General features: G+C 40.4%; 3 protein-coding genes across 3 annotated transcripts; 1 reads left to right on the top strand and 2 right to left on the bottom strand.

Moving 5' to 3' along the window:
• Window positions 1-1,106: 1,106 nt before the first annotated feature.
• Window positions 1,107-1,988, top strand: LOC139128136 (uncharacterized). The gene has a single exon (XM_070693972.1). The coding sequence runs from the start codon at window positions 1,107-1,109 to the stop codon at window positions 1,986-1,988; it is 882 nt and encodes a 293-aa protein (XP_070550073.1).
• Window positions 1,989-14,928: 12,940 nt separating this feature from the next.
• On the bottom strand, window positions 14,929-15,510 carry LOC139128134 (uncharacterized). The gene has a single exon (XM_070693971.1). It carries the CDS (start codon window positions 15,508-15,510, stop codon window positions 14,929-14,931), a length of 582 nt encoding a protein of 193 aa, XP_070550072.1.
• Window positions 15,511-16,046: 536 nt separating this feature from the next.
• LOC139128133 (uncharacterized) lies at window positions 16,047-16,943 on the bottom strand. Its single transcript, XM_070693970.1, has one exon. It carries the CDS (start codon window positions 16,941-16,943, stop codon window positions 16,047-16,049), a length of 897 nt encoding a protein of 298 aa, XP_070550071.1.
• Between the last annotated feature and the right edge of the window lie 9,947 nt (window positions 16,944-26,890).

The raw sequence follows: 26,890 nt of genomic DNA, 5'->3' as shown, positions 1-26,890 counted from the left end.
ACATTTTGACTTTCGAAAGTAAACAGCGCACTTTACGCTCAAAATTTTATATGAGGCTGATGAATAGTGAAAATTCTCTTATTAGTGCTGCTATTAATACATATATTATTTGTGGTAGCTGTTCTGGAAAAGACTGTTATCCGACTGCTTTTAAAGTTTTCTCTGTCTGACAGTTTTAATTTCCATCATAATTTATTTTTTTTATAGTTTTTTTTTTAGTTTATCAGTCCCTCTTTTTTTCTGTATGTTTTTGGTGTATGAGCTGGTTCTCGAAATAAATAAATAAATAAATAAATAAAAATAAAATAAATAAAACTAGCATGTTCCAAGTAACTCTTTAATTTGCGAGAGACTTTGCCATTACAGAGGAATTCGTTCATTTTGATATTTTTCGAACATTCTATCGGCATATAGGTTCTCAATGCTGTTGTATTCTGATGCCAGTCCATGACTGTGTTTCTTCCCTCCCGAGTATATATTTATATTTTGTCCGAGACTCCTCTTTCGAAAAGAAACGTGTAAAATATTTATCACGCCACTGATATTTGTCAGGCAATAATTTCCGTGCAATCGATGCGCAACACTAAACTAATGATTGTGGTGAGCAGTCTTTGATTTTTCCTCGATTTATCGGGAGCAAGCGCCTCGGTAAAAATAGCCCAAATAAAACCACCCCTACACCTACCCCTATTCCCACTCCTTTTCCCATCCCCAAAGAAAACCCCCCCAAAAACGTCAACCCTGCACAGATTCAGCCTTTCATATGTCTTGAACCAGAGGGAGGTTTGATACTGGCATACCATAGACCTAATTCGAATAAGGGGAGAACCATTTGATTTCGGGGGGGGGGGGGGTATGGAGTGTCACATATGAGCAGTATTTGGACTCATGACCCCCAGCTGTTTGAATATGTGTTAGAAGTTGTCATGGAATACTGCATTGCCTGCTTGGAGTTGTTGAATAAAAGTATGGCTGACAGTTGAATTGCAGTCACGTGTATGTGTGGTTCAATCCGATATAATCCTCAACCATCCTTGATGGTGGATACTACAACTGGCAACGAGGATAAAGTTTAGACATCTACAGAGCTGTGGTATAATTCTGAGATGGCTGGAATCAATATTGGCGACGTAGCGGGCATAAAACCATTTGACCCGACCGGAGACCCAAACAGTGTTGGCACACGTTGGAAGCGATGGCTCAAAAGTTTCACGATGTATGCAGACAGCAAAGGACTGATAATCGAAGAAGGGAAGGATGATAACAAGCAACAGAGAAGAGCACTGCTTCTCCATTCGGCAGGTGAGGAGGTACAGGCTATATTTGAGACATTAGATAACACAGGCGACGCCAAAGACTACAAGAAAGCAGAGGAAGCTCTGAACAAATACTTTCAAACGCAAGTAAACACTACTTATGAGAACCATCTTTTCAGAGCGATGCAACAGCATGAAAACGAAAGTGTCGCCCAATTTGTGACCAGACTGAAACAAGCTGTGAAAGATTGTGACTACGGTGACCAGTCAGATAAACAAATACGTGACCAAGTTGTTGAAAATTGTAGATCAACCGAGCTACGCAGGAAACTGTTGGAAAAGGGAAAAGCACTGACACTGACACAGGTGCTAGAAATTTCCTCGGCATACGAAGCAGTCCAGATACAACTTGAAGGTATGGCAGCCAAAAGTCCTTTTTCATCAATTAACCGTGTACAAGGAAACAGCACAGAGAAAAAGCAATTTTATAGAGGAGCAAGTACTCAAAATAAGAAACCATCTGGTAACTGTTATCGGTGCAGCAGAACAGGACATTTTGGTAGAGATCCCGAATGTCCCGCCAGGGGTAAAATTTGTGCAAAATGTGGTAAACCAGATCACTTCGCAGCCCAGTGTAAATCAAAGTCAACCAATCCAAAAGCATCCAAACCAAAAGGAAACCGGGGAGGAAAAGGAAAACGGGAGGAAAAGGAAAACCTAGACAGTCTGTAAGCCATGTGGACACACTGTCTGAGGACGAGTATGCGTTCACCGTCCAACAGCAGCGAGGTATACAGAAACTTAAGACCATAGTTGGTGGGGTCCCAATTAAAATGGTGATTGACTCTGGAGCTAGCAGTAATGTTATTGACAAATACCTGTGGCGTGAGTTGAAAAAGAAGAAAATAAAATGCAATGACTGTACGAAAGGCTCGACGAAAAAATTGTATGCATATGGGGCCAGCGAACCACTAAAGATAATGGGAAGTTTTACCACACTGACAAAATGTGCAGACAGAGAGGTTGAAGCCCAATTTTTTGTCATCGATGGAAAAGGGGAACCACTTCTGGGCCAAGAAACCGCCATTCAACTTGGAGTGCTACAGCTTGGGCCAAACATCAATGCTATCCGGAGTGAAGCAGCAATCTTTGAAAAATATGGAGATGTTTTCAAAGGCGTTGGAAAGCTGAGAGACTACCAACTCAAGTTACATGTTGACACAGATGTGAAACCAGTGGCGCAGCCAGTTCGACGCACACCATTTAGCTTACGTCAGAAAGTGAAAGCGAAAATTGATGAACTAATCGACCTGGACATTATAGAAGCTGTGGATGGCCCGACGCCATGGGTCAGTCCAGTGGTCGTTGTACCCAAATCAAATGGGGAAATCCGACTGTGTGTAGACATGCGCCAAGCAAACCGAGCAATCATTCGTGAGCGCCACCCAATACCAACAGTCGACGAAATACTCCAAGATGTGAACCAAAGCACTGTGTTTAGCAAGCTTGACCTGAAATGGGGATTCCATCAGATTGAACTTGACCCTGAAACACGAAGTATCACAACGTTCGTCACGCACTGTGGGTTGTACAGGTATAAGCGCCTCATGTTTGGAATTAATGCTGCACCAGAGATTTACCAACACGTTATACAACAGGTATTACAAGGTTGTGAGGGCGTTGCCAACATATCAGATGATTTGTTCCTACACGCCAAAGATGAAGCGGAACATAATCAACGGTTAGTGAAAGTACTAGAAAGACTCAGAGAGAAAAACTTGACATTGAACAAGTCAAAGTGTGCATTCTACATGTCACAGTTGGAATTCATGGGACTACTCCTATCCAAGCGTGGTATAGGGCCAACTGAGAGTAAAGTGAAGGCGATAAACGAAGCCCGTGAACCGGAAAATGCAACTGAAGTTCGTAGTTTCCTCGGACTTGCCAACTATAATGCGCGATTCATCCCTGACTTCGCTACAGTAGCTGATCCGCTGAGACAGCTGACAAAGAAAGGGGTACCGTTTGTCTTCGGCAAACAGCAGAGAGCTGCATTCAATGAGCTGAAGCGCCGACTTGCAAGTGCTGCAACTCTTGATTTTTTTATAAGGATGCAAAGACACAAATTGTAACAGATGCTAGCCCGGTAGGACTAGGGGCAGTCCTGATCCAGAAACAGCAAGGAAACTACAGGATAATCAGCTATGCAAGTAGAAGCCTGACTGATGCGAACACCGCTACTCACAAACCGAGAAAGAGGCATTGGGTATTGTATTGTGAACGATTCCATACTTACCTTTATGGGATCCACTTCACAATATGTACTGACCACAAACCACTTGAAGTAATCTACTCAGTGAAATCTAAACCGTGTGCCAGAATAGAAAGATGGGTGTTGAGACTACAACCCTACACATTCAAGGTGAAGTACATACCTGGAAAGGCAAACATCGCGGACCCACTGTCACGGCTCATCTCAGGGGACTACCATGAGCATTCTCAACCACATTTGTCAGCAGAGGACTATGTTCACTTTGTCGCCGTATCTGCAACACCTAGTGCATTGACTACGAAGGAAGTTGAAGTGGCATCAGCCGATGATGAGGAACTCTCTGCACTAAGACATTGTGTTAAATCTGGTCAGTGGGAGGACCCTCGATGTAAACCATATCTAATAGTATCCAGTGAGTTGTGTGTCATTGGAAAACTTGTGCTCCGAGGTACAAGAATCGTCATACCGCAAAAACTTCGACAGCGTGTACTGACGTTAGCACATGATGGACATTTAGGGATTGTTGGAACAAAACAGACATTGAGAACAAAGGTCTGGTGGCCAGGAATTGATAGACAGGCCGAGAAATTCTGTAAAAGCTGTCATGGATGTCAGCTAGTGAGCCGACCTGACCCACCTGAACCAATCAAGAGTACCATGTTACCACAAGGACCATGGCAGGACCTTGCAATTGACCTTTAGGGCAAATGCCATCAGGTGACTTTTTGCTGGTTGTGATTGACTATTACAGCCGTTTCTATGAGGTGCGCATAACTAAGTCTACAACTGCAGAGCGGATGATAGAAAGTCTGGAGGAAATCTTCACAACCATTGGCAGTTACAAGTGATAATGGACCGCAATTCATCGCTGAAAGCTTCACAGCATATTTAGCAAAGAGTGGAATTGAACATCGCAAAGTTACACCGCTGTGGCCTCAAGCCAACGGTGAAGTTGAGCGTCAGAACCAGTCCCTCCTGAAACGCATGCAGATAGCACAAGCTGAGCAAAGAGACTGGAAGAATGAGATTAGAGCATATCTCCGTGCATACCGATCAACTCCACATCCAACAACAGGAGTTAGTCCTGCAGAGCTACTGTATGGAAGAAAGATGCGTACCAAACTACCAGACTTGAGAGAAAGCCATGAAGTCGATGGGGTGAGAGATCGTGATGCTGAGATGAAGGCCAAGGCCAAAATATATGCAGACAGAAGACGACATGCAGCACCATCCGACTTACTGCCAGGTGACAAAGTATTAGTACGGCAGAAGAGAGAAAACAAATTATCGACACCATTTGCCAACAAGCCATATGAAGTTGTGGAGAAAACAGGGAATAGTGTGGTGGTAGAATCGCCTGAGGGACAGTACAAGAGGGATTCAACTCATGTTAAGAAATATGTGGAAAATGAAGAATCATCTTGTGAGGCAGTTGAAACACCAACTGAAATACCTAAAACTCCTGTGAAATCCATTGATATTGAAAGGTCTCAACGACCAACACGTGTGACGACATTGCCTAAGAAATATGATGATTTCATAATGACATGAAACAATTCTCAGAAGAAAAGGGTGTAGGCGGATCGCTGCCCTTATTCATTCAAAGTTAAAAGTTTACCCAAACAAAGTTTATCTTTATTTACTGAGTTGAGTTGAACACTGACTTTTGTTAACGTTACAAACATTTCACAAACAGTTAAAGAACCCTGTGATCTCTTTACTAACATGCGGACAGTGGCTTAACAAAAAACTACTGCTTGAGTTCTGTGTACAGAGATGAACACAAAAGTACATGTTTAGAGCATCAAAACGGGTTGTGTTACTAGTTCGTTCTTGTTGCTGTTTTGAAAAAAAAACAACAACCAAAGCATTCCTATCAGCTGTATTCTGAGAAAAGAAGGGATGTCATGTATGAGCAGCATTTGGACTCATGACCCCTCAGCTGTATGAATATGTGTTAGCAGTTGCCATGGAATACTGCATTGCATGCTGGGAGTTCTTGAATAAAAGTATGGCTGACAGTTGAATTGCAGTCACGTGTATGTGTGGTTCAATCCGATATAATCCTCAACCATCCTTGATGTGGTGCATACTCCATGGAGGAATTCTATGGAGCAATTTTTTTTCCTGTCAGAGTGACAGCATTTTTTTTTCTACAGTTAGACCTGCATCATTTTTTTTTCAAATGGAGTAGCAGTGCAAATTTTTTTTTATTGGTAATCAAGTTGTAATGCGTTATATATAAGGGAGCCGTCATTATTTACGACCTGAAACTCTGAAATTTCGAGTGACCCCCCCCCCTTCGCCAACCATGATGAATTTGAGTAACCTCCCTCTCTAACTCTGAAATTTTGACTGATCCCCCCACTTAGAAAAGTTAAATACCAATACATGTAATTGTGAAATTTACAAAATATAGCAACAGTAAAGACCTTTCAAATCCTGATGTACCCTGCTAGACTATCATCAGTATCTCATGATGCTTCAAAAAGGTGAACCCATCAAAATGAAATTCAAAGTCACAATAAAATAAAGATATAAAAGATCACACAGTATCTAACCATATAGTATATTGTTTAATTTGGATGGATATTATGACAGGGTTTTCACTAGGATATCTGACCTGGCAGAATTTGAAAGTACAGGGGGGGGGGGCCATGCGAGAGGCTTAGGGGAAGTGTCGCAGGGGCTTTCCCCTATCTTGCATGGTAATTATATAAGATATTGATGTGTGCAATGGTGCAGTCTGGTGCAATCTGAGAGGTGTTTTTTAATTTTTTTACTAAGTGAAACTGTTAGAATACCCAAAGGGGGAGAGCACGAGAGGGGGGTTCCCCCTCTCGTATTGGAAATTTTGAGAAATTGATGTGTTAAATGATGCAATCTGAGAGGAGTTTCAGTTTATTTTGCACTCGGTAAAACTGTTTGAAAATGACATTGAACACTGATATTTTTTACATTTTTTGCATGATCAGTGTTTGAGTCACAATATTCAACAACCAAACAATGACAATACAATTTGTGAAAAACAGTTCTGTTTGCCAGAGACTGAAGACAAATTATACAGGAACGGAAAATCTGTGACCTTCTTGTGTCATTTCTCCAGCTGCCAGCTTCTAATGAAAAGCCTGAATATGGTATGTTTAACTTTCAAAATGGTCATTGAACTGAGGTAAATTAAAACATGTTTCTGTGATAATAAAGGATGAATTCACAACAGTTCAGTTTCGCCCTTGATCCTGTGAAAATTTTGAAATCGATATGCGCCACGATGCAGTGTAGTGCAATCCGAGAGGTATTTTCAATTTGTCTTTTACCAGTAAAACTGTTAGAAGACCCAAGGGGGAGAGCACGAGAGGGGGGTGCCCCCCTCTGGCATTGAAAATTTTGAGATAGTGCCTATGCCATTGCGATATTGGAACAGAAATCCTTAAATATGATTTCTTGGGTCAGAAAAGGGAAGGAAAACATTGAGTGTACTGAGGTGTGAAGGTAGACCTATGTAGTGCATGCTTATATCATAAGTGCTAGTAAAAACATAAGAATTGCTTGTGGTAAAAACATTTGCACCGCGTAGGGCGGCGCGCCGACAAAGAATACAATGAGAATAAGGTTTCCAAATTGTGCTAATTTCTGGTGCATTGTGACAATTTTTTTTTCTTTCTGTCTGTTATGACGATTTTTTTTTCTCAGGCCATGACAGGATCAATTTTTTTCTTCTATCTCACCTGGTGACAATTTTTTTTTCTCAAATCCTCCATACCCCCCGAAATCAAATGGTTCTTCCCCTAATCTGGGTAAGCCCTCTTCGGCGCACTGCTTATTGCAGAGAAAATCGTTGGTCTGAATACCTCGAGCATTCGACTAGCATGTCGGTGCGCAACACTACATTCTGAGGCCAGCTCATGACCATTGTGTTTCTTATAAGCCCGTTTTTCGTAGCGAGTGCTATAATAACTCGTGTAACCGAGCGATCCCAGCATTCATGCAGATCTTGAAGGCACATGGTATATACACGAATGTCTCGGACCATGTTTTGCCTGCCAGTGTATCTTCACCATAAATGGCAACTGTGTAACATGAGTCGCAAAGTCCAACCTTTCCATGTTTTCTATCGTTTTTACAAAAACATTAGCGCATGATATGCCCTCCCTGTCTTCATTTTTGACTTGACCTTTTGATCGGGTCGAGTTTCACCAAGTAACTTTTTTTCTTGGACGGGCCGAAGCTTCGCCCCTGGCCTTGTCCTGTAGTTTAAGACATTCGGTACACAGCCGGATTTCAGGCGCCACTGCAATCGCCATACACGAGGGATAGGAACATTGCACAGACGGCTCCCCGGGGGCTTTTAACGCTACACGAATGGCAATAGCCATCGCGCGTATAGTAGCCTGCTGTGTGACAATCGGTTAGAAACAGCATTTAAAAGAGTCCCTAGCACTTCTGAAATCAGATGTTAGCGACATCTTAACGCACTGAATCGCTGCAATATCCATTCATACACTTATATCCTCTATCATCGCAACCTCTCATCCGACACTTGTAAGGGTCCATGGCTGAGTGCGACTGTATACTATTGCTATTGCTTGGGCTCTTAAATATTGATGTTTCGACGGGTGTTGAAATACCTAGTTATTACATCACAGGTTTGCCATCCAGGAGAGGCAACGAAAATTCAACGGATTTATTTGGGCAAGTACATGAGCATCACGACGGTCCCCGTCGTGTAATGCTTTTTCAACGGGTTCCACAACCACATAAAGCATTACAAGAATTAAATAGTAAGAAAACCACATGTGCGCTATGAGTGACAGTGTCTGCATACTCGCCACTTGTCCCATTTTTAAAGGAAAAGGGATGCCTGCACCTTAAGTAATGTCATTATCTCGATTCATTGAATATTACATCAAAAATCTGCCAACATAGAAAATATGTAAAACAAGTAACAATTTTAAAACAGACAAGGCAATGCGAAGCCGTTTAATAACATTTGTTTTTATTTGCCATACTTCTTACATTTGTTAAATAGGCGTAAAAACCGAATGCATTACCCGTTAGTTCGCTTAAACACCAGTGACTAATGTTATTTTCGACGAGATAACACACGCGTTACAAACGATGTTCTCGCGATTAGCTGGCCGCCTGGATAGGTTGGTGAACAGCCACTCTGTACCAGGTTCGTCAGTCGTGAACTTTGCGCACGCAAAACACAAACTTTTGCAGCAGACAAAGCAAGTTGACCAACATTTCTCACAGAACGATTTCTGGCAAGACTCGCAAAGTTGAGAGGGGAAGTCTTTCCAGTGGACTGTTCGTGATGCAGACGGAGTGTTCAAACAGTTATAACAGATTACGCAACCAGTCTTGTCGGCCGACGCCGCTGCTTCGTGAATTGATATCGAGCGAACTGTTAGCGGCTTTAGGGCCAACGATATCTCATCCTCTTCCAGGCCCGAAAATTTAAACAGACTCCCTAATATTTCTATTCTCCTCATCAAATCGTCCCGTCTACCGAGACACGAACTTTCCGCTAATCGGACAGACAACCCATCTTCGCCCGACCTCGCCATCCAGTAATGAATCAACAGCCGAAATTTAATGCCATATGCAGGGCACTGGAGTTTATGCCCGCCGGTTCGTTGATGGGTCCCGTCGTTAATCAAAGCTGAAATCGTTTCGAAAGTCCAGCGAGTATGGTACATCATGGAAGTCAGTTTGCATTTTCTGACGTCTTCCCAGTAATCATTGATCGTTTGGTCGTCGGCCGTGTTGAATAATGACTGGAATTCTTTCATATTGGGGTGTTCGACTCTATGATTGCACGTGCAATTGACATCCCACGTGTTCTGCGACAGGATGGCGTTGCGCCCGATTTTACACCTGAGTTGAGAGGTGACCGGTAACTCTTCCCTGAACTGATGGAGTATGTCATGATAGGCATTTGCCACGCTAATTAGTTGGTGGTAATTGTACGTCGAAAAGTCGTTGTTGTCGATGTGATTTATCAAGCAAGTAGAGTATTCTCTCAGACCAAGAGATGTTGTAAATTCTATCATTTGACATAGGCGATCCCAAGGTATGTCAGATGCCTGTTGAAATGGGTAGCAGTTGTATATCACGTCACTAATAAACTGTAGCGATTTGTCCCATCGGGTCAAATTGCAGATTTTCATCCTAATTTCAATATATCTTATTAACATAAACTCTAGGAACCTGTACACCAAATATCAAAGCTACCAGACCAGTAATTTTAGAAGAAACATTTTTTGACCAAAAAAGGGCAAAATTGCCCAAAAATCAAAAAAAATGCCACTTTCAATCGAACTTTAAAGGGCCATTATTTGTAACTTTTGACCATTTTTACCTCGGAAACTTCCATGTTGGAGGCTCATATTTGTTGCAATATGTTGTTTTTAACGAAGAAACAAGCATGATTAGTGATGTTATAGCCACATAAAACTGCTAATATTTGTTCAAACGTGTTGCCCTTCGAGCTCGTTTGTTGATGTCTGGCATGCTCAGCGTGCTCGGGAGAACGCAGATATGGTGACGCCGCGATCACGCGAGATGTACAAGTTCACGTTTATTGCGGGATCAAAACAACATTGCGTCGTGGATTGCCAGACATCTGGCTACGCAATGTCTCGGAAATGGACTACGACGTAAGTACCGGCATAAGTAATGAATATTTATTTTGAATTTGCTGTAAATGGCTCGCGCAGGTGCAGAAGAATGCCTACGTTGCAATCCGCGTGTCAACAGAGTTTGTATTTCTGTCCGCGACAAAAATTGAAATTTTCGTTGTAAAATCACATGTTATTTAGTTGTAGGGCACGTAATGTTTCCGAATAATATGCGATTCTCTGTTATTTGACAGGCTATTCAACATGAGCCAGTGATCATTTCAATCCAAACTAACGGAAAAATCGCCAGAAGATACAGCTAATGGAACTTTAATATATTATACGAGATAAATCTCCTGTATACCAAATATCAAAGCTATCAGATCAGCAGTTTTGTTGATTAAAAGAAAATTGACCAAAAATTGGGAAAATTGCTCCAAAATTACAAATATGATAATATCAATACAATTTGTATGAACTTGACTGAGGTCATCCTGAAGAACATGAATATCACTTTCAGAGCGATCAGATGAGCGATTTCAGAGAACAAGATATTTTGACTAAAAAACGGAAAAATACCCTTAATACAAGCATGCAAATTCCACTCCAATTTGTGCACATATAATTTAGAATACCTAAAGAAATCTGCATACTAAGTTTCAACCCAATCTGACCAATGCTTACTGAGTTTAGCCATTTGCAGGATTTTTCCTTTTTTTCCCCTCGTTTGCATATTTTTGGCACTGACATGTTTATTTGAACAAATTCACATCTCCAACCCTAGGTGCACCTGTACGTCAAATATTATGACGGCAGCTGTTGCGCTTTAGGAGTTTTTGATCTGGACAGCTAACAGACATACACACATACATACATATATACACACAGACGCCATTTGCCACCTTATAAGAATACCTTCCATTTGCATATATACATATGCATATATGAGAGCTAAAAAAGGGGTACATCCAGAAACAATCTGGGATAATGAAAAAACAGGGGGGGGGGGAAACATCCAGACAATAATTGCTGGGTTAAAAAACAGGGGGGTACTATTGTAGTGGTAGATCCAAATTAAAGAAAATCGTTATGTCATTAAAAAAACGAGGGGGAGGTTAGCGCTGATGTAAATAAAAAATGGTTGGTTAGATATTTTTGAGGATCCAGAAAAAAGAGAAGGGTGAGACAATAGAGTTTCAAATATATTTAAGATATTTATGGTGATTCGGGAAAAGGGTTGGGGCAAATAAAATGGGAAGATCCAGAAAAAAAACCACTGGGGAGATAAACACCAGAGCTTATCACCATGCACTTTGGGAATTGTACGAGTGTATCATTACGGAGCTTTTTAGTTTTAAATACTGCATAATTTTATACTACCTAAAAATGACATCGTCAAGAGTTGATTCTGAGAATATACATTCTGTGAGAAAGCTGATAAAACTTTAATCTTTTCCATGATAGTGAAACTGTGTTGGAATTTTGGGATTGGTTATACATGCTTTGGTTACGAAAATTAAGCATAACAAATATTCAAGATGCGAGACAAATTCTTCTCGATGAGGCACGCTTTTAGTACTGTCAACATTACTATACATGTGGCAAAACGACATACATATATATATCATGTTGTTCGACAAGAAAACTATATTTACAAAAAAATATTCAAAATATTCAAAAAATAGAATTTTACACAGCTGTACAACAAATCTGAATTCACATACCAGAAAATGGGGAAAGTTTTTGAAGATTTTAATTCAACAGCTTTTTACATGTAAGACTTTGTGTATTGAATCTGAGATCCTTAATTGTTACATTATGATAAAGGGCACATTGGCTGTGACTTTTGCTGTGTAACAGTATTCTCCTTAAAACTTGTCAAAACAATTCTGCGACAATGATGGTGTCTCGTCATGAACGTCCTTGAACCCGATGTGTTTTTGATGTGTTCCATGGCTGATGACTGGTAGAATAAATGTATCAAAATTTGAAGATATACGTGACTGAATCCTGTGATTGTTAGGCAATTAAACGTTGGTAGGGGCGAGACGGACGGCAAAGTCCACGGACCAAGGGAGCATCAGCAGTATGCAGGACATCGCATGCTTTCTGAGAATGAACGCGTGTTTCCATTGCTACCATGCGAAATCCGGCATTGACCAATGTTCCCGTCCTGTTTCGAAGGATAACTCTCGAGCTGCGTAGCTAATGTTGAGGTTCAGATACCCGAATCTTTCGTGTTCGACAGGCTTATTGATTTACAGAGAATACTAAACTATTCAAGTTGTTATTAGTTTACATGTACATAACCCAGCACACTGGCCAAAGCCAAATACTTACCAGGTTGGAAAATTTTTGCAAGTCGCTCTCACCGGCGGTCGTGAGGGGAAAAAATACGTCGGTATCATTGCTCCGCCATGTTTATTGTTGTTTGTACGACTAGCTTGAAAGTCGTAGACTTTCTAAACGATAGAAACTCATATTGCCATTCAATATTTTACGCACAAAGTAATCTATGCATTTAAATACGTCCATTCGGAAGCACAAAAGTTTGCAGAATTTCGATGGTGATAATTACCTTCAAGCCGTGACATGTCTCCGGTTACGAAGTTAAACTGGTAAACTTCGAAAATCGAAATCAATGTGGGGAGGTGAAAACCGGGATGCAGTCCGGCTTCCCATTAACTTTGCGAAATGTAACACACTTTGATACAATACTCCCTACGATGCAGCGAATTTGTGGTATCCAGGAATGTTGCCGTAGTGCTGTCACCGTGACCACTACTCCCCATGCAGTGTATGTACGTGTGTACTTCTAATGATCAGTTCAGTCAGTTTGGTCTTGGCGGGAAGTAACAGCAGAAATTTTGTAGCGTAGTTCAGTAGTGCATTGTGCAAACGTGAACAACTCTCAGAAAGCCATCTTCATGGAGAAACAGTTGAAACTGCTTAATCAATTGACCATATTTTTTGTTGTTATTTGTATGGCGTGTATCTCATTTCCATATTGTTCGGTTGCACATCTCTCATCCAAGTATATTCAGCGTGCTGAATTTCTTCTGCAGTAATAGTTCCATGAACTTGAACAGGGTCGCATTTCAAGTACGAAATGAATCGTTCAACGTAGACTGGTAACTCGCAACAATTTCCCAACGAATTAAAGCGACTGGTATCGATAGCCTGGTCAATTCCAACGCGCGTAGTGTATTCTGCTGCTCAGTAAAGGTAGCGTTGAGCGATGATTCAGGACGCGTGGAAGTCGCTGTAGCCTTGGCAACGGGGACAGCTGAAGGCAACCCCTCTTCTGCAGACAGTAGGTCGTCGTCATTACGGGCGGCCACAATATGTAGAATTGGGCTCTCAAATTAATGGCAATGTGGCAACTGTCCTTGTTGACAAAGCCAAGATGGTCCATTCCGATAAAGTTTGGATTGTGAAAGTACTTGAGAATTTATACCCCGTGTGAGTAGATCGGCGGGATTGTCCGCACTAGGGCATTACTTGAAAAGAAGTGGAAATTCTTTACTTTCCCGAACACAGTTGGCTACGAAAACTGGAAGTTTCTTTGTACTTTTGATCCAGTGTAGTACTATCTGCGAGTCACTCACAACACTCGTTGCAAAATGTTGATCTTGTCTGCCAGCGCGTTTATAGACAAATTTGCTCAGGCGTGTAGCTATCAATGCAGCAAGTAACTCCATGCGTGGTAGAGTCAAGTTCGAAATAGGAGCTACTCTCGTCTTTGCCATGACAACCGTAGTCTTGTCATCATTACGTAAGTATACGGCAACACCATAGGCTTTTGGACTTGCATCTGCAAACACATGCAATTCGTAATCTTTACACGTGTTGAAGGGAAAGTAGCGACGTGAAATGGTAGTGTCCGTACTCGCGTGTAGATCAGCTGCTATGTTTTCCCACTCGGTAGTAGTCTCATCGTCGAGCGGTTCATCCCAGTGCAATTTGTGTTTCCACAGTTCTTGTATGAAAAGCTTGGTTTTGATATGCACTGGTGACAGCAAACCGAGAGGATCGTATATCGAAGCAGCGGTGCTGACAACTTCACGTTTCGTAGCAACGCGATTAGGAGATGGCCGGTCAATCTGTTTATAAGACAATTTATCATGATCGGTACCCCAGGGTAAACCTAACTGAGTTTACCTCAGGGGACGGGTCAAACTAGTTTTTACTGCATGCAATTGTACAGATTTCGTGACTATTAGAAAACCATGCCCGTAAATTGAAACCACATGATTCCATCAGCTGATTAGAGTCATTGTAGTATTCTACAGCTTCTGTCTCTGTGTCACAACCGGAAATTACATTGTCAACGTAAATGTTCTTCTCAAGGTCATATGAGGTTGGCGTCGCGTCAGCATTTTCCTCTAAATGCGTCTTTACCACTGCGTTGAGAATAAACGGTGAGCACACTGCTCCGAAGAGCACAGATTTGAATTGATAAGTCTTGAACTCACTCTCCGGATCGTTGGCATCGGACAACCACAGAAACTTTGTGTACTTGCGCTCATCAGGTTCTAGCCGTACTTGCAAAAAGGCTTTCTCAATATCGCTGCAAAGTCCGATTGGATTTACACGAAATCGTAGTAATATTGAAGTCAGGTCATTCAACAGCGGTGGCCCAGTTTGTAGACAGTCATTGAGGCTGGGAGAATCCACCGATTGTTTACAACTGCAGTCGTAAACAACTCGAATAGGTGTGGTGACGGAGTCCTTTTTCACAGATCGGTGTGGAAGATAATGACCTTCAGAACTGTCGTCACTGGACGACTTCCTCGATAAAGTCACGTGATTTCTGATCTTGGATGATGCGGTCGTATATGTTTACCAAGTCGGAAGGTAAACGTCGAATCATGGCACGGGTGCGAGATTTGGCAACGTTGAAATTCGTAGGTAGTGGAGCATGTTCAGGTTTCCAAGGTAACCGTGCGATGTAGCGATCATTTTCAATTCGGGGGTGCGATTCGCGATACGCTTTGTAGGCGGCTTCCTCTGTAGTCTTGACATCTGATTGCGACTCGTCTTTTACCCCAATCGTTTCGAGGTCCCAGTAATTTAAAATGGCGGCTTCTTCCATGCAAGTGTCCGTAAGAACATGAAGTACATTTGTATCATTTGTTTTACCGCGTCGCGTTGGTCCTGACAGCAAATAGCCAAAGGCTGAGGACATCGCAGTATGACGGTTGCCTCTGATGATTTCGTCACCAACAAAATCCCAATAGTAGTCGGCGCCAATGAGAACGTCAATATCAAATGACATGGCACCTGTTGCCGGATGAGCCAATCGTAGACCTCGTAAGTAAGGCAAGGAAAGTATCGTAGAGTTGATGTGACTCGTCATCTTAGTAGAGATTTCCGGAGTGAGTAGCACGTTTATCGTTTTTTTCCTTGTAGACAGTGAGTGTAAATCGAATGTTCCTTTCTGTAAGGTGCGGGACCGTGTGAGCTTGTCCCCAAATGAAGCAAGATTTATATTCTCGGTAGTAGAAATGTCCGCATGAACTTTCTTGGCGAATTCTTCGGTCACAAACGATCGGTTTGCACCCTCATCGAATAACACAGTAGCGTTATGTGTAGGTCCATTGTTCACGGAAATGGGAATAATCGCAGTTTTCAACAAAACCGGTCCCGTAGTCTTGAACTCGTCCGCTTTAGCAAATTGAACTCGAGTCTCTGTATTTTCCCCTTTGCCGGAGGGGTTCGAAGTATCGGCGGTAGCATGTTTTCCAGGCGACTTGTTGAAGTGACGTCGTCGCGGTTTGCTTTGTGATTATGTAGCAAAGAATGATGTTTTGTTTTTTTTGGCAATGTCTACAGGGGAATTTCGACAGGCACCCGCTCACGCGATGATTGAACAGGCAGTTGAAGCATAATTTCTCACGCTTCACAATTTCCATTCGTTTCTTGGGATCGACGACAACAGTACATTCTCCAGACCGGTGTGTACCTTTGCAATATGCACACGGCCTTGGTTTGAACGGACGTGTAGATTTCGAGTTGGCGTGAAAAGTAGACGGTGAGCGCGGGTTGAGATGTACTTTCACCCATAGTGTCGGTATCGACGGTTAAACCAGCTTGGATTGCGTTTATTTCCTTGAGCAGAGCCTTGCGCAGATCGGGTAAAGTCCATGGTACGTCTCCGTGGTCTCTGGCAATTTGCTTTCGCGTATTGACGGATAATTTGTCCATGATTATCGGCACGAGTAATTCTCCATATGAAGATTCCTCCTTTCCGAGTGATTTAAGTCCCCGGATATAGCTCTCCAGCGTGTCGTAAAATCGATGCAGACTGGATAAATCACCATTCGGCTTTTGAATCTGCCACAGAGCCCGCATGTAAGCATCTATGATCTTATGTTCTTGTCCGTATCTATCTCGTAATAGTTGTAGGGCGTGAGAATAATTAGCACCAGTCAGAGAAAGTCCTTCGATCGTATGAGCGGCTTCATCGGTGAGAAGCCCTCGCAAGTATTGAAACTTCTGAATGTCTTGTAAGCACTTGTTGTCATGAACAGCGGAACGGAAAGCATCGTAAAAGCTTACCCACGTGAGAATGTCTCCGGAAAATGTAGGAAGTTGTAGCTTGGGCAGTGCAATCGTCTTTGGATCTGAACTTGTTGTAGATGTGGACGCGGAGGGTCCCGTAGAAGCTTGAGAAACGGTGTCGGCACTCGCGATCGGTAGCGTAGAAAGTACTGGGTGGCGTTCGATGTATCGGCAAACATGGCTCTTTTTGGCGTAAGCTTGTTGAATGTAAGTGTCCGACTCTTCCATCACAGCGTCGAGATCAGCTTCGTCTGTATTCTCCACAATCTTGGCATCGATCTCAAGTAGAGTAGCATATTTCGCATTTAGTAAGTCCCGTGTATCAGCAAATCGTCGAAACGTGCCTGTTTGTCTTCTTCGGTTCGTAGGCGGTAATCTGGGTTTCTGACTTATTCAGAAGACGTGTCATCTGAGCGCGGTGTCCACGTCTCGTTGCCTTTAGCTTGGAAAGGTCTGCCATCCTGGTCTCGACACGAAAAACAATGTGGGGAGTGTTGGGGCAGGTTCTTTGATGGCAGTCACGAGTCTCGGACACCGGCATAGAAGTAAAGCATATAAAACACTTGAGGTTTTATTGCAGAGAAAAACGACAAACAGAACTGGTACTAAAACTCCCCAAAGTTGAGCTGGAATCCCTAACTACAGTGCCCCGTTAGGCGGAAAAATTGTAGCCAAAACAACATGAGGAAATTGATACAAAGATTACATCTTCACTCTGATTGGTACTAAAGTGACTACGTAATGTAAACTGATTGGTCCATCTAACACATCGGTGATTGGTCCGCTCCAGGATCCGCGTTTTGCATCAAGCTCGACATGTATTGTCAATGCACATGTTGCATAGAGAATATAAAGAGTCACTCAGTCACGATAATCAACATCAACATTGAGTGGTGATCGTTAACCTTTAAATACATGTCGGCGAAATAAAACATCAAATGGTTAGACTTGGAGAGAGATAGAGGGGGAGAGGGAGGGAAGGAGTGGTTTATGCAATCGCGAACTGATCATGGTCTTTAGGATGGATGGATTTAGTGTCGTTTACACATTTGTGCTGCACAGATACCGAATATGTACAGATACTTTCCCGAAATTTGACTATTTTATAACAATAGTAAAACAAAACCAAATTGTTGAAGTTACTTTTCAGATGTTTGGTTCGCAATTTTGCTAAAGTTAGATTATGCTTACAGATAATGGGTCGCCGTAGTCTTCTGTTAAAAGAATATGTTCTTCAACACCACGTTACTTGGATCGGTGATGTCACATTTTATTATTTTATATATAGATATAGATGAATGCACCACGGTGTTAACTTCCGATTAATTCAACGATTTCAAACCGTAATTATTTTTTCTGGTCGAATTGAGAGGGCTTTTAGTAGTTCTGTGGATGAACGATTGGAAATAGGAGAGTAACTTGGCAATGGCACGACGTCTACACTGTCGTTTAGCCCAGCGGTGACACTCTCAGAGAGCATGGACATCCATGCTCGTTCCACAAAATTTCAAATATACCCCTAGTCTGGGATTTTTCAACAAAAAAGAACCCCTTATTTTGAGAAATATGGGAGAAAATACGACCAAAAAATACCCCCTTACTTACAAAACCCAGGTGAGGGAGACGTTGCATTAGAGTCAGGTCAATGCTGAATTATGATATTGTTTTCACATTTACTAACACATCTGACTCCGAAAGAAACTATTAACTTTGGAACAGGAGTGTCAAACTCATAAAGTTCGCTATCATCAAGTCTGAAATAAATACAATAACGATAGCAAATTTAAACAAACATCAAATCTTCATACATATTAGTGATTATTTTAAATTATACATCATGGCCTTAGTTTCCACATACGGATACACTTTCCAATTTTGCATTTGATGTAGAATTCAAACCTTCAACAGCCAGTACATACTGTTCATAGTTGACAGAATCATCTTTCAGTTTGTTTTTAAAAGCCTCGTACAGATGTTAAATAGAGTTAATTATAAAATAGAGGAACACTGGCCATGTTGTATTTATAGACAACCTATAGTGTTATGAATACAATCTGAGTAAAGTCCAGGTATTTACTATTGAAGTGTTGTGAACAGCACAATTTACACATTTACAGCCGTGGTTTTCACTTCGTATACAAGAGTTTCGAATGTCAGGTGACCCTCAAATGCGCGATGCATTGTGGGTAGGGTCAAGGGTCAAGTGGGCATAAACTGACTTACGTAACCATAGCTGCTCATACAATAGAACGTAAACAATAACACGGAAGTCCGCTCGCTCGCTTGTCAGGTAAGTTATCGATTGTTTTAGATTCTTTTTTCAAATAGTTTTATCTAATGAAGATATATATGTATCATTTGTATTTAAAAATATATGCTGCTTCCAAATATTCTTCAGATATTACACCAAAAATCCACAGTAAACTTGGCACCAATTGCTGCGATCGTCATATACTGACGGGAAAATTGAAAATGTATTCACTTCAGTCATCATGGGCAAATCATACCTCCATAGGCAAATAAACAGAGCCGAAAAATCTATAGAGGCGTATTTATGAATAATGACAAGAGAACGTGGAAGTCAATTTGTATTTTTATAAGTTTTTCAAGTTGTTTCCTACGTATGCTTATGTAGAAATTAAGTCCAATGATTGATTATACCCTACGACCACGGTCCCTCCACACTCAGTGCTGTGATACGTACGTGGTGCTATCTAAGCCTATTATATGCCCAGTTTTTAATTTAAATGCAAAATGTGAATGAACGAAACCATTTTATCTTCAGCTTTATTCTCAAGATGGATGATGATATGACTTATGATACCATCACATGGGCGTGATGACGCCCTGAAAAATTTCCCTAGGAAAAGGAACTTGAAAGTTTCTGGTCGAAAGTTGAACTGGTTGCGCGGGTGTTTTGCGGCAGCCGAGCAAATATTCCCGTGGCCAAAACAGCTTCAGAAATAGCCACAGAGATCGACAAATTCGTGCAATCTCTTCTGTCCCTTCCCGAATCGGATAGTGTCGTACCCGATCCAATGAAGCTAAACGATGGTTGGATCAGAGAGACCGAGGGAATGAAACAATGGCCTCCGATTTACCGTATCTCAGTGACATTACGATGTTTATCATGGCAGACCATCCTGGAAATGATATAACTTTACAGAAGAGACTTTTAACGAGTACAAGGAAGGAAAAGCATACCGACTCTACCAGGGAGGATGGTAAAAAGAAAAAAGAATCTAAAACAATCGATAACTTACCTGACAAGCGAGAGCGAGCGGACTTCCGTGTTATTGTTTACGTTATATTGTATGAGCAGCTATGGTTACGTAAGTCAGTTTATGCCCACTTGACCCTTGACCCTACCCACAATGCATCGCGCATTTGAGGATCACCTGACATTCGAAACTCTTGTATATCGTATGGCCTACAGCGCCCTCACCAAGCGTCTTCAGTGTAGGAATTCAGGAAGCTAAGCCAAAATCTGTAAATTTGCAAATCCCTTTACTATTTTCAAGTATCATCAGAAAGCAACAGCCGACCGAAAATCTCATGAAAATTATCACCACTTTAACTGTACATTGTCTATCCCATCGGACCATTAGTTGAGTAAATGGCATTCTGACCATTCAATCATCATACTTTGTTAGTTGGGCCGGGTTCTGCGGAGTCGATAGCTGCAGTACAGACGGGTACTTGGGTTGTACTGGTTTTGCCGTCCGCTTCAATACCCAGGCAAAACAACCTCGAGCTACATTACTGCGGCTACGGGAATCGACTGTTCGATGACATGTCGTCCCGCGACATGTCATCATTGCAGGACTTTCAATGTTTGAACTTACTTGCTGAGCTGAGGACATCGTGTACTCCTGTTACACAGCCACAATATCTCCATCGGTATGAATCGACCTCAGTGATAAATTCTTGGCACCTGGCACATTTTTTTGCAACTCCCGCTTCGAATTCCCCTGCCGTCGACCGACATCTTTCATGTCTTTGGAGTACCGATAAGATTTTTTTTCCGGCAGCTTATATTTTTGTTTTCCAAACCTCCTCAACAGATCTTTCAAATAGCTGTGTATGGATGTCCGTTTATTATAAGTTCTGGGGGTTATACTCAACAGATTAAATAGCCGGAACAAACCAACCTATTTAGGGGGAGCACGGATCGTATCGCAGGGTGAGTCCCGAACGGGATTTCGAATCACCGTTTTAAACCAGATGAAAGCATAGGAAACGCACAATGAAACTTTTGGTGAAGTTTGAGTGTCTGATAGCGGGGCTCGAAATTAACTTTTTACCTCGTAAGTCCACTTGGGCTACCATTTTCTGAGTTGGTAGCCCAGTGACAATGTCTGGTAGTCCATGAATATTTTGGTTTAGGGATACTGTGCTCGTCCGAGTATAAGAACCCCGGTTCAAGCAACACAAAACAAGCGGTAAAACTAGGGCTTCTACTCGAGAAACCCCATGTTATGTGTCACAAACTTAATTTATGCTTATTTTTGTACATTTTTAACACTTCTATCACTTTCTAATCGGTTATACATCCAAAGAAATTGTAACTTTAGTAAAGAAAAACAGAAAAAATATTCTCATGATCTTAATGAACTGGCCTGCCTTGTTACAACCCGAATTTCTCTGTACAGAACGTAATACATTGATACTAATCGACAACCATAGATAAAAAACAGCGAAACTCAGCCATGATTTCCAGGCAAGCTTAACTGACACAGTGTGTTATATTACTATTTCAAATCAAATTGATTACACAATCTCTTGATATAGAATTCTGCATCTTGTGAAAACAACAATATAGCAGTGACAATTGTAATGAAAGGATAATTGCTTCAAACAAATGAAACTGCATGTTGACTGCATTTAGCTCGTCCAAAAGTGACGGACACCGCACGCCAAGTATTTCATGTCCCAGGCTTTGGTAGTCCGTGTGGGCTACCATTTCATGGACTTTGGTAGTCCCAGGGAAAAGTTGGTAGTCTGTGGACGCGGGACTACCGCTAATTTCGAGCCCTGGATAGGTATTTCCCGGTGATATTTCAAACCTTTCTTTAGGCCAGGTTTTTTGAAAAGTAACACCTTTTTCTCGATTTCACGGACCCGTGATAGGGAATAAAAACGACCCCTTTCCCGTGATTTAGGGAACACGCATGGATACCCATTTCCCCCGACAGTGACACCACCGGGTCGTTTAGCTGCAATAATTTTACAGTTGCAACCCGCGCCTGGCCCCGGGTAAGCCTAATTCAGAACATAATAACGTCTATAGCGCGTAATCCATGCCAACATTGAAACCTATTAACATTTTTAGCCAACCTGCATGCAACTCTCACCGAGCTACATGCAACTCTCACAAACCTGCATGCGACTCTCATAAACTTGCATGCAACTCAAGGACCTTCATGCAACTCTGACGAACCTCCATGCTACTCTCAAGGACCTTCATGCGACTCTTACCAACCTGCATGCAGCTCACGAACCTGCATGCAACTCTCTTGAAATGCATTTGCTTTGCGCCGACTTATTTGAATGGTACTCCCTAGATTACCTTTGAAGCTCAACTCATTTGATGACTCTGCATTTGTCTTGCTTTTTGAGCTGAACGCATTCGTGTAAGTGGAAATTCTGTGTTTTTTTGTTTTGTTTTTGTTTTTTTTTTCGGGGGGGCCTTGGTTGGGATGAATTATTTTTGAAATTGGTCCACTTCATGCTGCATGAGATTCAAATGAAGGCACTTTTGGGTTGAAACAGACCACATGAAGATTTAGAGTCCACTGCATTTAGTTTACTTATGTGAATTTGATTTTATGTTATTGACTCTGATTTTACTTCAAATTGATTGTGTCAGAATGTGGTTCATGGCAACCATCCCATCATTAAAGTGACCAACGTGGCCATACAACACAGACGTCACAACGCGTCATACCGACGTCACATGACGTCACTAATATATTTAGGTGTTTTCTGTCATTCACCTAGGGGATAAAAAATTGACCTGAAAGTCTGTTGCGGAAGTCAAGTTTTAAAGTTCCAAGAACGTCCTTGTTTTCCCCGTTGTCTAGAATCATGTTGTCTGCAATGGATTATGAGTTCGTTCCACGCACAGATTGTTTCTAATCTGAACAGTATGATTATTGGCGACTTAGCAATAAGGTGCAAAGAATGTCATTGTCACAGTAAAATGTCATTTGTTTGTGTGATGAATGCATCACTTAACTTGTATGACACATGAGAGGCTCAATGTAAACTGCAAGATATTGAATGTATATCTGATGAGTCATACCAGCACCAGTGGTACCGACCGGTTCTGGCTGGAAGACCGCTTTTTACAAAAGTGAAGAACAGTTTAGGTTTGTGATTGAGATGGGATTCTCTTCTGCAAAGATTGAAAATCTGTTGGGAGTTAGTGAACTCGAGATTAAACGCACACTGAGGTCATATCAGTATACTGAAGAATTGCAAGGTTCCTTTTGGAGAGAAACCTGCGCATTCAGCAAACTCTAATAACAGATGCTTTGTGCAGGGTTGATGCTTGTGGTGTTGTGTTGTGGTCATTGAGATACGACAAACAACAAGACAGGTTTATAATGTACGATCTCCTCAGGCACTGTGGCATATTGATGGATATCACAAACTTACGTAGGTACTAAGTGAGTAAAATAACCTATGTCCATTTGCAATGCATAGCAATGGAAATTACTGCTCTGACATGCAAAACTGGACAATGTCATCGTGCTGCTTTATTCAGTGTCAGTACATGTAAATTTGTCGTTGGGTCAGATTGTAATTAGATGCCTAGAATGTAATCATACCCCAATTTGTAATCAGATCTACAATTATAATGCAGGTTTTCTACAAAATGTAAAATATATTTTGTTTTAAAATGATGTAGTCGACACAGTGAACGGTCGGCATAATTGTATGTAAGATGCTCTCCAGGAAATTTTTTTATGTATATTTGTGATAGTTTAACTGTATAGAATTCATTGTAAAGATTGAACAAATTCTGACATACTTTTAACAACCTTTATAGTCCAGTCAAATAGGGTTAGACCCACCACAAATTGCAAGAGAATTTTTTTCTTCAGAATGCATTTTGGAGAGGTACCCAGAACATCATATCAAAGTTGACAAGTCTACCTTGGGGAAATATGTCTAATTTGCATAAATCAAATATGGCTGCCAGTCGTCCTACAAAATAACATAATTGGCCAAATATCACATGTTAAACAGCTATTTCAGTGATTTCAAAGTCTGATACTAATTATTTGGCACGGGGAATCATTTTGGAGATATAATGTTGTGAATAGGTAGTTCGTTAATTTGCATAATTCCAATATGGCGGCCAACATTCCAAAAAAATACATTTTTGATCATATGGCACGTATTAAATAAGCTATTTAGTGATTTTAAAGTTAAAAGTATATTTCTTTGGCAAGGACAAACATTTTGAATGTACAATGTTTTACATAGACACTTCGATAATTTGCATAAATCCAAAATGGCGGCCAACACTTATATAAAGTACACTTGAGGTCATGTACCACATATTAAATAAGCTATTTCAGTGACTTTAAAGTTTAAATATATTTCTTGTGCATGAGGAGACACTTTTGGTATTTCGTTGTTTTGAAAGATGGTTTGAAAATTTACATAAATCAAATGTGGCTGCCAAATTAATGCCCAATTGCTTAATAGCTTTTAATATAAATAACGTTCTGGTATAGTTTATAGCTCTAAACCCTATCAAAAGGAAACTGTTAAGTCCTTGAACATTTGTGTTTTCAAATGGTGGTTTTTCTATATATATGACGACTATTAATATTGTAAACCGCCTGATAATATTTTTTCTGAATAACATCGAATTCACCTGTATACGACATTATTTGTAAGTTTTTTGGGGCGTTTAAACCCCTTGACTACCAAGGCCAATGTATTCCTATATACCAGGCCTCTTATGTAATATTGATAAATATGGGGTGTGGTTATTGCATCAACACTACTTAGAGTAAAAATTACGTAGTACCAAAAAACCATATATTTTCTGAATCAGCATGAAATTTCCCACTTTCTCGTACATAAGGTTTGTATTTCCAGGTCACGGGACTGGTCACATGACTCATCATGTGACCAGAGTTGGTAAAGAATATGCTGGGAAAGAATATTTGAATCATCAGGATGTTTGAATCCATAAAATGACTCAAATTTGAATACAGTTTGCAATTTTCATGCAATTGCCTTTACATATATGTAATAATAACTACCCTTTACTTATTTATGTGAAATGTGAAAACTTAAGACTGCTTCGTGAGCGAGTTTTGTGTATTTTTGGCAGGAGGTATGAAAGTGGTGTCTGTATTGACTGTTTAATAGACTAAGATATTTATGTGATAATCAATGTGTTTTTTATCATACATTTTATTGTTAGGTTGTTTATTACTTCTGTTGTTCGTTGTGCTTTTCTACTGTTAACTTTGTGTAGTATCGCTGCTCTCTCATTTGTTGCTTACATTTCCTTATATTATCTCAGCACCAAGAGTTGCTGTTCCCCTATGTTTATCGAATGTTTAATTGCTATCTTCTTATTATTTGATAAGCATCATGTGATCCTTGGTTTTTAAAGGGGATTTGCACAAGTGTCAGTTACTTAGCTTTGAAGTAGTTTTCTAAACATTATGTTTTATGTTGTCCTGCAAGGTCCATTTTGATTTCGATATGAATGGGAGTTTCATGATTTGTTTAGGTCTCATGTTATACCAAAGTGTCAATTTTTCCAGGTGTACATGTTTGCAGTCCGATTCTGTTGGGCTTATTAGGTGTTTGAATGAATTTTAAGCTTTAGCTAAGCATGCAGTTTTCATATTTTTTAAGTTCGTGTATTGATAAGGTTTTTATGAGTCTGGCAATGTTTGCAACAATGCTAAGTTTAATTTGTGTGTATTGTGGCCTTTGTTATTTTTGATCAAATTATTTTTGTATATGAATTTTTATTCGCGCTATTTTGTTTATTGTAGTTTTTCTGTTATATGTGTATGACTTCTTTGCCTATCATCTAGGGGATCTTCTAAAGATGCACTCGTCCATAAGAAGGGAGTTCAGTACAAATAAAAAACTAAAGATTTTGTAAATGTCTTTGTAATTAAAAACCCAGTAAACATTACAGATTACATGTTTTGACCAAGTACAATATTGAACGCCCATACAAATAACAAATATGCAGTACACAGACAAATCCAATGTTACTTTCAGAAAGAGAATATATTCGGACGACTAACAATCATTTACTGTTTCATATACAGAAAAATTAAAAAAATTATTAAAAATCACATGACTTTCTTACATCTCAATAGTAAAAGCGCATCAGCATATACTTATGTAAATCCATTTTAAGTAATAAAAGTAAGTCTGCCAATTCGCTTTAACTTTTGTTTTCAAAATACAGTATATTTATGGAGTATTGTAACACATTTAGGTACCATAAACACCTATTACTATAACTTACTTTATAGCGTACTTTTCACATTTTTAAAAATAAATGTCTGAGGACTTAACAGTTTCTTCTTGACAGATTCGCAGTGCTAAAAATTATGCATAAACCTATTAAACAATAGGACATTATTTGGCAGCCATATTTAATTTATGCAAATTTATCAAGCACCTCTTTAAAAGATTGAACCACCAAAAGTGCTCCTTCATGCCCAAGAAAAATATTTAAACTTTAAAATCACTGAATAGCTTATTTAATACGTAGTGTATGACCTCAAACATACTTTGTAGGTAGGTTGGCCGCCATATTGGATTTATGCAAATTAACAAAGTGCCAACTCAAACCATTGTATCCCCGAAATTGTTTGTCCGTGCCAAAAAATATACTTTTAACTTAAAATCACTGAAAGAGCTTGTTTAATACGTGCTATATGACCAATAATGTATTTTTTAGGAATGTTAGCCGTCATTTTGGAATTATGCAAATTAACGCTACTACCTATATACAATGGTATATCTCCAAAATAATTCTCCATGCCAATAAGTAGTGTCAGACTTTGAAATCACTAAAATAGCTTGTTTAGCATGTGATATTTGGCCAATTATGTTATTTTGTAGGACACCTGGTAGCCATATTTGATTTATGCAAATTAGACATATTTCCCCAA

The sequence above is a fragment of the Ptychodera flava genome, unplaced genomic scaffold (assembly GCF_041260155.1).
Source record: "Ptychodera flava strain L36383 unplaced genomic scaffold, AS_Pfla_20210202 Scaffold_44__1_contigs__length_1314385_pilon, whole genome shotgun sequence".
Lineage (NCBI taxonomy): Eukaryota > Metazoa > Hemichordata > Enteropneusta > Ptychoderidae > Ptychodera > Ptychodera flava.
This window is presented reverse-complemented; position numbering and strand designations above follow the sequence as displayed.

Bases quoted from the DNA above. Each gene is read 5' to 3' on its own strand.
- LOC139128136 (XM_070693972.1), top strand. From the start codon at position 1,107: ATGGCTGGAATCAATATTGGCGACGTAGCGGGCATAAAACCATTTGAC.
- LOC139128133 (XM_070693970.1), bottom strand. From the start codon at position 16,943: ATGGAAGAGTCGGACACTTACATTCAACAAGCTTACGCCAAAAAGAGC.
- LOC139128134 (XM_070693971.1), bottom strand. From the start codon at position 15,510: ATGACGAGTCACATCAACTCTACGATACTTTCCTTGCCTTACTTACGA.